This window comes from Hyalella azteca, unplaced genomic scaffold (assembly GCF_000764305.2).
Source record: "Hyalella azteca isolate HAZT.00-mixed unplaced genomic scaffold, Hazt_2.0.2 contig2661, whole genome shotgun sequence".
NCBI lineage: Eukaryota > Metazoa > Arthropoda > Malacostraca > Amphipoda > Hyalellidae > Hyalella > Hyalella azteca.
The window spans coordinates 116,275-130,419 of NW_025932927.1; the positions used below are offsets into that span (position 1 = coordinate 116,275).

At 45.1% G+C, this 14,145-nt stretch overlaps 1 protein-coding gene across 1 annotated transcript in view; it reads right to left on the reverse strand.

Moving 5' to 3' along the window:
- Positions 1-452: 452 nt before the first annotated feature.
- LOC108679198 (kinesin heavy chain) overlaps positions 453-14,145 on the reverse strand; it is a 26,132-nt gene continuing 12,439 nt past the window's right edge. The window contains exons 7-16 of the mRNA XM_047885648.1: positions 12,578-12,750; positions 11,986-12,192; positions 10,427-10,576; positions 9,789-10,057; positions 9,393-9,402; positions 9,204-9,311; positions 8,341-8,634; positions 7,810-7,998; positions 7,296-7,431; positions 453-7,135 (exon numbers count right to left, since the gene is read on the reverse strand). Coding sequence (XP_047741604.1) covers positions 7,011-7,135; positions 7,296-7,431; positions 7,810-7,998; positions 8,341-8,634; positions 9,204-9,311; positions 9,393-9,402; positions 9,789-10,057; positions 10,427-10,576; positions 11,986-12,192; positions 12,578-12,750 — 1,661 coding nt within the window. The 3' untranslated portion in view covers positions 453-7,010. The remainder of the gene's footprint in view (positions 7,136-7,295; positions 7,432-7,809; positions 7,999-8,340; positions 8,635-9,203; positions 9,312-9,392; positions 9,403-9,788; positions 10,058-10,426; positions 10,577-11,985; positions 12,193-12,577; positions 12,751-14,145) is intronic.

Consider the following 14,145-nt stretch of genomic DNA (forward strand, 5'->3'; position numbering starts at 1 on the left):
AATATTTAAAATTAGGTAAGAACTCGATTGATTTATCGACTAACTATTAGTGATCATTCAGTCGCTCAGTATATTAGTGATCACTTGAACGACCCGTCCATATGAAGAGGCGCAGGCCTCCTGCCCCGACATCAGCGGAGCGCAGGATCCTGCTTACGGAGGTCGCAGTTCGTCGCACTCGTTGCGTTCACTCATCGTGAATAGCTAACGTCAGGGCGTCATAGTTACGATAAATGCGCACAGATTACTGACTTTCAATTAAATGCAATTGGAGAACAAGTCTTAGTAATTGAATCATCGGTACGTTACGCACCGTAAAGTGATGATTAATAATCTCCCGCTTATAGTGAGAAGCGGAAATGATCTGCACCGAAATATCTTCAGATTCTGCACCGGCGTCAAGAGATGACGATTAAGCATCATGGCAAATTTAGGATAAAAAATCAACAGGCGAGTTTTGTTCACGAGTTTACATCTTACAAATCTTATGCATTTCAACCAGAGCTTCAAGTCATCATTCTTCATATGCAAACAAACGAACTAACTAACGAAATAGAAATGAAGGGCGGAGATCTACAGCTTATACAGCCCCTGAAATGTGCACGAGAAAGATATACCAATGATGACGTCGTAACCCATCACAGGACACTGCCGCCCATTACCGCGGTCCATCTAATGGGCTCACTCTATTACAGTCTTCGTGGTGATAGCAGCTGCACGTCATTACAGTACTACAACTTAGCTAATGCTGCCTGCACATTAGCATCTGGGTAGCGTCGCCTGATAGTTACACCAAGTGCAAACCACATTAGAAGAATATCACCTGAATGAACTAGCGCCGCAACTTTCGTTACCTCAAACAGGGATAATAACGAAACAATGTATACATAATGGATCGTCATCACACTATTAGAGTACATAAATTAGGTCCCATTAGAGTCAATGTAATGGATAGGCTCAGCTCTGCCAGTGCTTGTAATGGATTGAGTCACAGCCCCCGACAGTAGAAGCATGCATTAGTTACATCAAGAGAAACAAGTCACTAAGCTAACCGCGTCAGTGGAGGCAATTAGAGAAGAGTGCAATGCCTGAGGGCAGGTATCGTGGACAAGAAAACTGCTTGGCCCTCTTGTGCAGTGATTTTTGGGAATTGATCGTAGTTGCTTGCGCCTTAAGGCTTGAACAATTATTTTATAATCCTAGCAATTCATTTGAAATGTGAAACACGACCATTTAAGTCGTCTGTTAGTTGGTAAATGAAATAGCAAGCCATCTACTGCCCCGTAGAACAATTCTCGGCGAACACTTAAGCATCGTTCCAGGGCTTGAGATTCATGTCGGTCCAGATGACCATTGTGTGGACCGACATGAAGCCCGGCGTATGAAGACACAATCATTGCGCAGGCCCGCACGATCATTTGCGTAGGCCGACACAATCACTGCACACTGCACAGGCCAGCACAATCATGTGCACAAGCCCGCACAATCATTAACACAGGCCCGCACAATCACTTGCGTAGGCCGACACAATTACTGCACAGGCCCGCACAATCATTTGCACAGGCCCGCACAATCATTTCCGCAGGCCAGCACATCATTGCGTGAGCCGATTCAAGGATCGCTGGTTGGTAGGCGGCAGCAATAATTTCGGCTCGACAAAGGCAATCTTTGGTATAAGAAAATCCTATTGTGCACTAGAAACATTACCTCATGTGAAGTTTACGGGGCACAAATACATTAAAAAACATGTACATTTCACGTACTCTACACAAGAAAACTAAGCGGTAAAAGTGAAAATTACACATTTGCCTCCGCTCAAGATGAAATCCTTAGGAGCAAAATGTCGAAAATAATAAGTTAAAGGTTTTGAGTCTTGCAAACGGCGTTCACTAATTTACCGTATAAATCAATAAGTCTCCTGGCCTGTCTGTCGGTGTTGACATCACTTGTTGCTGCAACAACAAGCTTCAGTTAAGTTGACAATCTAAACATCTTTCTGCACGTGGTGGCTTCGTGGCAGAGCGACCCAGTAAATCGCTTGAAGTTCAAATGACAAAAATAAAATTTAAAAGATACTTTATATACTACTCCGATACAAGTTAAAATGATGGGCATTATGTAAAAAGAACTACGGATTGCTTTGTCTAAAAAGCGTTGCCTGAAGCAATTTCTGTAGACGCCAAATGCGTTAAAAATGTCTAAATTGGAGCTGGATTTAAGGACCTCTCACGAAAAGTGCTTCACTCTTGAATCGGCAGCTGAAGAATCGACCAGAAGCACGAACCTAAGTATGACTTTAGATAAAGCTTCATATCTTTATGAACCGCAGGCAAGTCAAAAAAAGTACGTACATTCAGAGCTATTTCAACTATATAGGGGCAAATTGAGGTCTTATAGGCGCACAAGACCGCATACCCAGGCGGGTCAATCCTAGGTTAAGCTACAAATGCTTTAAAGAAACAATCCTGCAGTAATCGCGCAATCATACAGCAGCAACCTTCCTTCCCTCCCTCCGCGATCAAGCTTGAGACAAAATACGGAGTCACTAGTCCCAGCCAACCCCACGCTTAAACGAGAGCCTCATACACGTTCAGGTTCGTCAGGCCAACGATGATGACCCGAGAACTCGCGACATGCAGAATTATGTCATTAGTATGATACAGAATGAAGAGAATCATTAGTTTCATCAAGATATCGCCAAGCCTAAAGAATACAAAGGCAAGCCATACAGTACATACAATATTCGTAATAAAATGCGAGAAGTCATGTTATGATGGATATGTCAAAACAAGCTTCGACTACCGACCTGACAAGGCATATAAGGGAGCAGAGGTTACTGGGATGATCTGGTTTCTAACTGGAGTTTATTATTGGGAATGGAGAACATTAGCCTCACCAGTTCATCACCATCCGACATTGACGCAGCACCACAAAATCATCACCACAAGATTAAATCGATAACTTAAAGCAGCGTTGAAATAATTTCGGTATACAAGTAAAGCTAGAATAGGAGAAACTCAGATCTATAGTCCTCGACCCGTCCCTGCCCAACTTGTATCTTATTCCAGGTAAGAATAACATTACAATAAGGAGACGAACTTGCCGGCATAGGCAGTAAATGGTATACTACGACGAACGAAATAAATATGCACGAAAAATAAATAGCGTCTGTAAGAGGGCGACTCAGTGAGTGTGACTGGGGGTTATATATGTATGACCCATGACATTTGCGCCACATGCCAAGTGTGGCCCATGCCTCATGTGGCCCATGTCATACAAGGCCCATGCCATTGATGCCATCGGCCTGCGTGTTTACTTTAGTAAGCTGAATAACAGAGAAGACAAGATACGATGTCAACTAAGTACACAGGAAACCTGATTTGAAAACTGTTACAACTATAGAAAGAAAAAATAATAGAAATAATGATAATATAGAAAATATGTCAACAAACTTCCACTACGAACAATACAAAACTTCCAAATAAAAAGTTATAAAGGTTACATCACATCAAAGTGTCAGAGAAATCGTGAAGCTGCGGTAGTTCACGAATCATTTCATCAATCTCAGCATCACAATAATGAGGTGCACATCGTGCAACGCAGCCCCTCAAACGCTGAGGTGCACATCGTGCAACGCAGCCCCTCAAACGCTGAGGTGCACATCGTGCAACGCAGCCCCTCAAACGCTGAGGTGCACATCATGCAACGCAGCCTCTCAAACGATGAGGTGCACATCACACAGCACTCTCACACATGAAGTCATCTAATGGAAGTGAAAGACTAACATCGTCGGAGGCACGCAGAACTATTAAAGCAATAAAAAGTGGCTCCTGAAAACCATTAATTAGAAGTTTGTTGTTGCCTCGCTTAGCATTGAGGCACAAAAGCGTTTTGTGTGTGCCGCCCTACTAACAATAAAACCGTGATGACCGACGCACATAATTCCTTTCATTTATATTTGCTACATTTAATCTCAACAAACCCCCATTCTAGTGAATACTTGACACGCTTGTTTATGGAAGAGTGAGTTGCAACACTCGGTCGTCGACTGCCAAAAAATACTACACTTAAAATATACAACCTAATTAGGAAAGTAATTTGGCCAAACAAGATCTGTTTTGGTCTTGCATGAAGGAAGTCGCTAAATAGATTGCCCGTTAAGAAAATTAAAAGTTACTTAGTGGGAAAATGAGAAAATATTAGCTAATTTCCAGTTCTGTAATAATATGAACCACCGAACTGTGAAACCCCCGTAGCTCTAAAGAAGACCGCGCGCCGCATTACATGGCTGAGGCGTCAGCAAGCCACGGCGATGTTCTATGCTACAGGAACCTCGACCGTGCGAGTATAGCATGTATCGCTTCATAATCATAACATACTGAATCCAAACATTGTTAAAATTCCTAAAATTTACCTACTTAGAAACTTACCAACTCATCACAACATTAAGAGCATAGTTTGAGGAGTTACATTTCAGCACGTCCCACAGCAGCATCATAACTCACATTTCCAGTGCTGTGCAAAACAAGTACCACACGAGGCCATGTCCACGGCTGTACTCCAGCGCACTGCACCCACAGCTAAGTACTGCACAGCTGGCATTTCGAGCTTTGATTATATTTGTCTAAGGCAATATGGGAATAGTGAAGCAATGCAATACTGAAGACATGCTATGTATAAAAAGCCCGGATATGGCGACTCATCTTCAAACACACAGAGGACTTTACGAAATAACGATGTCGTCGTCACGTATCGACTGCCAAAATTATTTGAATGTTTGGTCTTGTAGGTACTGAGACCTCGGATGGTTAGGTTCAAAGTTCAGCTCCACTGAAGATTACTTGTTGAAAAAGTAGCCCTGACAGAGACGTCAGCTCAGAAAGCTGGTTAGTCTTTGGTCGTATTCAGTAAGAAATAACGATCGCCAGATCAAGAAGCAGGTTAATGATAATTGATCAAGATCCAGGATCTAAGATAGATCCAGACGCTGGACAGCAGAGGATGAGCTATGCGGGCGAGAAGTCGTCAGCAAGACACGTGATGCTGCAGGCCAACTCTCGAAGTCAGTAGTCCTATGCTATCCTAATTTTACTTAACCACCCAAAATAATACGTTTCTAACAAATTCAATTTACAGCGGGTTATATATCTCTACCAATCTGATTATTCTTTTCGTACTTATGGTGAAACTTCCGTTCAATTTTTACAATTTAGTTAATTCTCTCCACACCATTTCCACCCTTACCAAGGCTCGTTTCCTCTGCCTTCTTAGTTCCAACTTCATACGTTTCTATTTGCGTAATAAACATTCCTTCTTCCTCGTAAGATATTGCAATCTTCATCCCTACAACAATTTAATCCTACATACCTTTTTCACTAATTGAAACTAACTGCAACGCTTTACACATTATTTCAGCTGCTGCTACTTAGGTATGGATCGCTCTAGTGGCATCGCTATACCGCCTCTATGATCCTCTTATTCCAGCAGCCCGCCAAGCTAGTTCGCATGCTCTGATAGCCATGCTATTCGTACGATACCCGAGGTTTTCGTGGCTAGCACCAAATCAAATAACACGCATTATTAGGACTTGCTAACCTACCTATTTAGCTAATGAATGTAATCCCGAAACTATTACATTTCAGCTTTCGACATTGTTTGTCATTGCACTGATTTCTATTCCGAATTTTACGTATTTCCCAAAATCCAGCCTCAAAGTCTACTTTGCTTAATTAACAAACTCGAGTTATAAATGCATTCCATGCATACATTATCTACTTTAATTTAGTCCATCATGAAGTAGTAATACCAACAACTACATGGCTTGCTTTTACATTATTCTCTCGTCATTGCATCCTTTAAATGAAAGAAAATTCTCGCCCAGTTTCACTCAACGTTCCCGCACAAATTTCAGCTTTCATACTTCATCATTCAACTTTCCCGTACTTCCCGGAGGAATGAAATACAGTCTAAACTGACAGCTACACAACACAGCCGAGATGCTTAATAAATACTAAACGTTATTTTCCATGAAATCAAGTATTGCCTGATCCGGCAGCTCCACATCTGAGTTTTAAGCGCAACAGTTCCCAGAATCAGGACCTGGACTTGTATAATTGCACAGTAAATCTTATATAACAGGGCGCGAAGTGTCGCCACAAGTGAGCATCTTTCTACCAGGCGACCCAAGCGAGTGTTATGAGTAGTGGAGCACAATAATGCAGAGACAGATAAAACACACGAAATCTCTCTCAGCGTCAGGTGCATAAAGAAAATAAATGATCGCTAGAAGTGAAGCTCCGTATCTGACAAATGATATTTCTGTACGTCTACGAAAAGAAAAATTTGTTTCCTCGCCATAGTAACCCAGAAGAGAGATCGCTAAGAAGATCCCGGGCATAAACTCTTCACTGCTCACAACGAAGAAATTTCACCTCACATGTAGTCTCTTGAAAACAAACGAACCTTACTGTCGACATCGTTGGAATAATTCATTCGTGAAATAGTAAAGCTCAAACTCCATGCTACGCAACAGAAATACAGGACTTACAGGTCAAATTAAAATTCGTCCTAAAAGTTATGCAAGAGTTTCACCATACGTGAAAGAATGTTCAGACGATTTAAATGGAAAGTTAAGACGCATTCACAGTACAAGTTTTTTCCTATAAGTCCAAGTGTGACCAAGAGACGAAGATGAAGGTTTGGAAGGCGGGGAGAAGAAAAGAGTGGGAGGAATAAGTCATTTCACGTCAAAAGAAATTTCATGCGTTTCGGGTAGAACTTTCTCGTACTGTGAGAAAAAATCAACCAGACGGAATGAAAACTCTACCTCCCGCCCTCTTCCCTTCCCATGAAACAGGAGCCCTGACGATCGCAACGGAGAGGCGGCCACAAGAACGACCTGATGCGGCTTCCCTCCCTCGTGGTGGTAGGGGTGTCGCCCCCCACGTGGCGGTAGGGGCGTCTCCCCTCACTTGTCCTTATGGTATTAGAGGGACGTGGTGGTGACGTCACTACTGAGGTCCAGTCCTACGCTGGCTGGGGGGCTGGTATACACCCGCACCTCCACCTCCTCCTCTCAAGGACATCGGCATGGCGACCGCTTGGATGGGTGCTTGTCCTGCCCTGATGGGCTTGGCTGCACGAAAGATAACACGTTTACAAACTTCAACAGTTTAGGTTACAAGAGTCCTGTTATGGTGCTTTCAATATCCGGCAATATAGGCTTATGTACCTAACGGTCTTATAAATAATCGTTTCTAGGATTGTGACAAGACACAAGACAGTCGGCAACACACCTATCTGAGCAGCGAGGGAGCGTCGCGCCAGGTTCTTCTGTCTGACGGCCTCCTTGATGCGGTCGACCTCCTGTTGATATCTCTTGCGGTCCTTCATGGCTCCCTCCTTCGCCTCCTTCAGCGCCGTCTCCAAGGCCTGTCACAGAGAGCAGAGCAGAAATCAGTTTAAAGTGTTGTCTCGGTAAATTAAGTCAGTAAGTCTGAGTAAATTCAATCAATATTTTATGAGAATCAACATTAGAAACTTAGTTCAGATGCTCAATTTACCATAAGCTGAAGAGATTGATTTTATAAGAAACGATAAATAAGTATCCGTAAAGTCAAGAGAGGCCACGGCGCTCATCACAAAACGGTAGACGGTAGATCATGAAAGGCTTTAGCGTACTGCTAGTGTCGTGTTGCCATAGCAGGTCAAAGATAATAACGCTCTTGTTTAACGAGCATATTTTACTTCGACATATATTACACCTAAGGATGGCGCTTGCACACTTCCATCCTTGCAGACAGCACCCACCTTGACGCGCTCCATGGTCGCCCTGAGGCGCTTCTCGAGCTTGGGCAGCTCGCACCTGAGGTCAGCGTTGTCGCGCACCAGCTGCTTGTGCACCTTCGTCAGCTGATCCAGGTTGTTTTCCAGGAACTGGATCTTCTGCTTTTGCGCCAGTGACCCTCCCGCTTCATCACTTTCTTCGCCAGTGCCCGACTGTGGGGCAAGAGGATCATATGAGCTTTCCATGGGATAATCAACAATGTCGCTTCTTCGCTGTTAATGCAAGAAGCAACAAATAATGTAGAAAATTTAAAAAGAAACGATCAAAAACACAAAAAATTCAAGGGAATTTTTGGAGTATGGATAGGCTACTATTATTGCAAGCTTCTGTTGCTCGAGAGTGACGTATGTCTTGTAAGCAGGCGATATTGGGACAGCCTTAAAAGTCATAAGAAGATAGGAGGGAGGCGACGATGGAGATAAGATGAAGGAAGGTAGATAACAACACACTTAAGTAGGTATTAGTTGAAGACAGCTGTAGGAGGTGGTACTGACCTTCTTGACTCTAGCCTGCAGATCCTGCACGAAGAGCTTGCGCAGGTTGTGCAGAGTCTGCAGCTCCTTGGCGACGGTCTCCTCGAGCCCCTTGAGGTCTTGCCGCGCCTGCTCCTTGCGCTCCTGAACGCTCACCAGCTCGTTCAGCTTCTGACTCTTGTCAGCAACCTCAGCCTTAAGCTTGTCGTAGTCAGCTCGCACTTGTTCAGCAGTCACCGTCAGGCGCTGGTTCTCGTCTTTCAGCTCTGAGATCAGCGTCTGCTTGTCCGTCAGCTCATCGCGCAGCGCTGACAGCTGAAAATACATAAGAAATTTAGCGTCAATCAACGTAAATTGAGAATAAATTCCAACACGAGAAGAATTATGAAAACGCCTCACTACGCCGGCTTGTGGTGCTGCTCGGTGTGTTGCAGGATCTGCTTACAACACACCTGCTTGTGGTGCTGCTCGGTGTGTTGCAGGATCTGCTTACAACACACCTGCTTGTGGTGCTGCTCGGTGTGTTGCAGGATCTGCTTACAACACACCTGCTTGTGGTGCTGCTCGGTGTGTTGCAGGATCTGCTTACAACACACCTGCTTGTGGTGCTGCTCGGTGTGTTGCAGGATCTGCTTACAACACACCTGCTTGTGGTGCTGCTCGGTGTGTTGCAGGATCTGCTTACAACACACCTGCTTGTGGTGCTGCTCGGTGTGTTGCAGGATCTGCTTACAACACACCTGCTTGTGGTGCTGCTCGGTGTGTTGCAGGATCTGCTTACAACACACCTGCTTGTGGTGCTGCTCGGTGTGTTGCAGGATCTGCTTACAACACACCTGCTTGTGGTGCTGCTCGGTGTGTTGCAGGATCTGCTTACAACACACCTGCTTGTGGTGCTGCTCGGTGTGTTGCAGGATCTGCTTACAACACACCTGCTTGTGGTGCTGCTCGGTGTGTTGCAGGATCTGCTTACAACACACCTGCTTGTGGTGCTGCTCGGTGTNTACAGTCACAACGCAATCACTACAATCACAACGCAATCACTACAGTCACAACGCAATCACTACAATCACAACGCAATCACTACAGTCACAACGCAATCACCACACAGATGCCGCATTGTAACCAGACAGCTTGTGCTAGAAGAGAACTAGATTTTCAGCATTGTTAACGTTATTCAAGATATTGAATAAAATGATATATATACTTTATTCAAATATGACTCAGAGTACTGGTTTCATTGTACCTATAATGCTCTAGCTAATTTATATTCCATAAACCTCCTCGATACCACAAATAAGCGTTCCATAAGTATTCTTCAAGCGCATGTGCTGTATTCGGAGTCACCCTCTTGCTCAAACATCTTAAGCACAAACGTTTAACCTTTTCCAGCGCACGGAAAATATAATACAGTATAGCATAATGAGTACAGTATTAAATCGTGACGTAGGAATGAAGAGTATAAGCACACCTGCTCCTCAAGGGCACGCTTCTTGGTCTCGGTATCCTTGATGTTCTGGCTCAAGGTCCTGACTTTGGCTTCGTGCTGGGAGACCAGCAGTCGACACTCCTGCAGCTCCTTCTCCTGCGTGCTGATCTGCTCACGGAGGTCTCCCGAGGTGGTGTCGAGAGAACCCACCTTCTGCACCAAGTTCTTCACCTCAGACTTCATCTTGGAGATGTAAAGCCGCGTCACCGTGAACTCTTCTTCTGCCTTGCCTTCGTTCTCGCTCAGTTGCTGCGGTGGAGGAGTAGGTTAGGAACTCAGGAATAAGGTAGGTAGGGCTATACAAAAATGCTAGTAGGGAGAACAATTCAAGCTGGAAAACATGGGGAATGGAGGTAGACAGACTATAATAATAGTAACAAGCTTTAACTACTTCGATGATCGGATTAGTTTCCAATTATATCATCCAACATCCATAAGAGATAAGGTGTGACAGCTACTCTTGAATGGCATTCATGTAAAGCAGGCTAATCAGAGGATAATAATAATAAGCAAGCCTCCTCAAGTAACATCGGCGACGGCGCGGGTTCAAGTTTCCAGCAATTTCATACTGATTCCCTGCACGCCAAGGTACCCACGAAGCAGCACAGTAGCACACACCTTGAGGGCGTCGTTGCTGCTACCGATGATGGCGCCGATCTCATTGAGCTCCTTGAGCATGGCGACGAACATCTCAGTGATGCGCCTCTTCTGGTGCTCTTGTGCTTCTCTCACGCTCTGCAGCTCCGACGTGGCGGCATGTAGTGCCGCCTGTAGGAGGGTGGAACAAAGTAAAATAATCGAGAATCCTTCTTAGTGAAACCAGAAACTTTGAAAAAAAAATTATGGATGTGCGAGCGAAAAATAAAAACACAGGTTATATTACGGTATGCAAAAAGTCTAGGAACCGGTGGGGTCGGACGGCAGTTGGAAAACGCATTAAAACCTAAGCGATAAAGAAATGCCGCGATCGGCTGCTACCGAAGTGGAGCATTCGAGCAGCGCATGGATATGGAAAGAGCTGTGGAGCTGGGCTGGCAGCATGGTGAAGGTAAGCGGTCCAGACTAAGCTGCACTTCTGGGTATAGCAAGTCACAGTCAAGGTGAACTAGTAGAAATGCTTGCTGACACGCAGCGTGTAGGAAAATAGAAGTTATAGGAGGAAAAATTAAATAGCAAGCGGCTGAGAACTAACGCAGAAAAGCCAACTTTTTGTTAATGAAGAGTGCGAAATGGAACGCGCATCAGTAGAAGGAAACGAGATCACATTTGAGAATATGCCAGAAAGACGCTGAACAGAATTTCTTGTAATGAGGCCTGCTGCGCAGAGAAGATAGACAGGCTAAAAAATTCAAAGATGCCGTATGGCCGTCAGGGGAAAGCGTCGAATTTGAAGTACACGTTAGAGGTGCATAGCTGTCATTAATAAAAACGATTAGAAATCGAATCCTTCAGCGAATCAAATATTTCATATTGGATATAAGATCACATCCATGAGGGCTGGACTGTCGTAGAGATCGACGATGTTGATAAGGGATCAAGAGCGATGTATTTGACACAAATGATGTGATGTCCGATGATGTGATAATAAATGCCGCGATGATGTTGCAGTTAATACGAGGGATTGACGATATACGCTAGAAGGTAATTGGTAGCTGTGGTCCCCTACACGAGAAATATTCCAGGAGTCACGAAAGGCGGTGTTCACTCTAAGAGAAAAGGATAAGTGCGCGCGGTAGCCAAGTTTAAAAGGAGCTGAAGATCGCACCAGAGAGGTTTTCGGGAGTTACTCGTCTTGCAGTCTGCGGACGTTGTGACGTTCGCGCCCACGGACCGGCGGCTTCGCCCTTTTAGAACATTAACGGTCACGAGAAATATTATTTAATATTATTCGTACAAGATTTCCATTTTGACCCTCATGTACGGTACCTACTCTATTTGCCGTGATCAATTCTTGGAGAACTTTTAGCGGAGACGCGCCTTATTAACCGTCTCAAGCCAGATAAGCTAACGATACTGAACTATTGTTCATTTCTTCAATTCATAAACAAAACCTACTTTATACAACCGTCTTGAGCTAGGTTACAGAATAGTCTCCATAACCAAAAGAAACACTGTAATCAGATGACCAGGCACTGCGTAACACCGCTGCAAGTCTGCTAACCGCCCCCCATCATCACCTGCTTAGCGTTGAGCTCGTCGAGGGTGGCCTCATGCTGCTTGGTGCGGCGGTCGACCTCCTCGGTCTTCTGGTCGTAGTTGACGGCGAGCTCCTCGAGCGCCTGCAGCACCTCCTTCACCTCCTCCTTGGCGCTCTCGTTCTCCTTCGCTTGCCGCGCCATGTCCGCCTGTAGCGTCTCGTAGTCGCGACGTGTTGATGCGATCAACTGCCCACACGTCAGTAACATTAATGCTTAGTGATGCATAGCGATGACAAATGCAACCGCCCGCATGTCAGTAACATTGTTAATGCATAGTGATGACAAATGCCACCTTGCACACGTCAGTAACGTCGTTAATGCTTATTGATACGAATAACCGTGGCAAATAATGAGGCATCCTGATGAGATAAATTAACTCATAGACTGGATTGTTTTTCTAGCAGTTCCCTCTTGCACTAAAGCCTGAACCGCAGAGATTAAAAGACCAACTATAAAATGTGTGTGGCATTGCTGTTTGAATGGAAAACATGATTTAAAAATAATTAAACATGCAAATTGTTGACCGCAGGCTCTGTTGTCCCACTGGAGACACGCAGGCACCCCCACACACCTCCTCCTGCTCGAGCATCTGCTCGTTGAGCTTCTCGACGAGCTGCGACTGGTGCTGGATCTCGTCGTCCTTCTCGTCGAGCTGATGGTAGATGCGCTCACGCTCCCTCGCCCACTCCATGGCGTCCCCCTCCAGGATAGACGTCGTCAGCAGCGGCGCCGTCACCGACGCGTCTGGGGGAGAGCGAGGGTTACGAGCGTGCTATATGATGGTAGCGTGGGGAGGAGGGGTGAGGGGAAGAAGGGACGGGGGGAGGAGGTGTGAGGGAAAGAGGGGTTATTGGAGCGTCTGTGAGGGATAGCGGCCTGTGGAAATTTTTGTTGTGGCAGGCTCACATGTACATAACATTTCTTACTATAGTTTCTACTATTAAGTTACTTTGCTCTAGAACTAATGACTATTATTAGAATTGGCTCGGCCCATGTACGTTCAAAACCTAGAACTACGGTACTCTTCTTGTAGGTATAAGTGTACACATTTACTTACTACTTATACTTACATCCTTACTCAAGTGTATATTTGGTTTTTATACGTGTAAGACATTCACAAACGAATAAATTCCCTTCACGTTGTCATGTTAATAGCAGTATAGCGTGTGGGGCTAGGGGTGTTAGAGGCGTGTGGGGCTAGGGGTGTTAGAAGCGTGTGGGGATAGGGGTGTTAGAGGTATGTGGGGCTAGGGGTGTTAGAGTCGTGTGGGGCTAGGGGTGTTAGAGGCGTGTGGGGCTAGGGGTGTTACAGGCGCGTGGGGCTAGGGGTGTTACAGGTGTGTGGGGCTAGGGGTGTTACAGGCGTGTGGGGCTAGGAGTGTTACAAGTGTGTGGGGGCTAAGGATGAGGATCAATAGCTAAAAGTTTAACTGCATAGACAATATTTGGTTGAATCAACATTTCGGATACGGAACAAGTTTTAACCACTACAACTGTCACAAGCAAGGACGCCGGGTTAGAGGGAGCAACACGGCAAAACTGGCTAAGTTTGGTAACAAAAATTAACTTAGAGCGTTGCTAATATTAGTAAATATAAACATCTTATCAAGGGTACAAAAACTATTGGAACATAATTAGAACATTTGAACTCATCAACATATTATCACCGAACAGGAACAACATGGACAACACGGCCGCACGACTGCCACACTCATGGGAAGAATGCATGCAATCGCCTAATGTGTGGTGGTACGCTAAGAACGCAGGCAGGCCACGACTTACAGGCTGACAGGCCAAGAAGTAAGGGCAAGTGGGCCAAAGAAGTAAATGCAGACAGGTCAAGATGTACAGGCCGAGAAGCAAAGGCAGGTAAGGTAGGCCAATAAATAAGGGTAGGTAGGCCAAGAAGTAAGAGCTGAAATGCCAAGAAGGGCTGGCAGGACAAGAAGTAAGGGCTGGCAAGACAGACAAGAAGTAAGGGCTGGCGGGACAAGAAGTAAGGGCTGGCAGGACAAGAAGTAAGGGCTGGCAGGACAAGAAGTAAGGGCTGGCAGGACAAGAAGTAAGGGCTGGCAGGACAAGAAGTAAGGGCTGGCAGGACAAGAAGTAAGGGCTGGCAGGACAAGAAGTAAGGGCTGG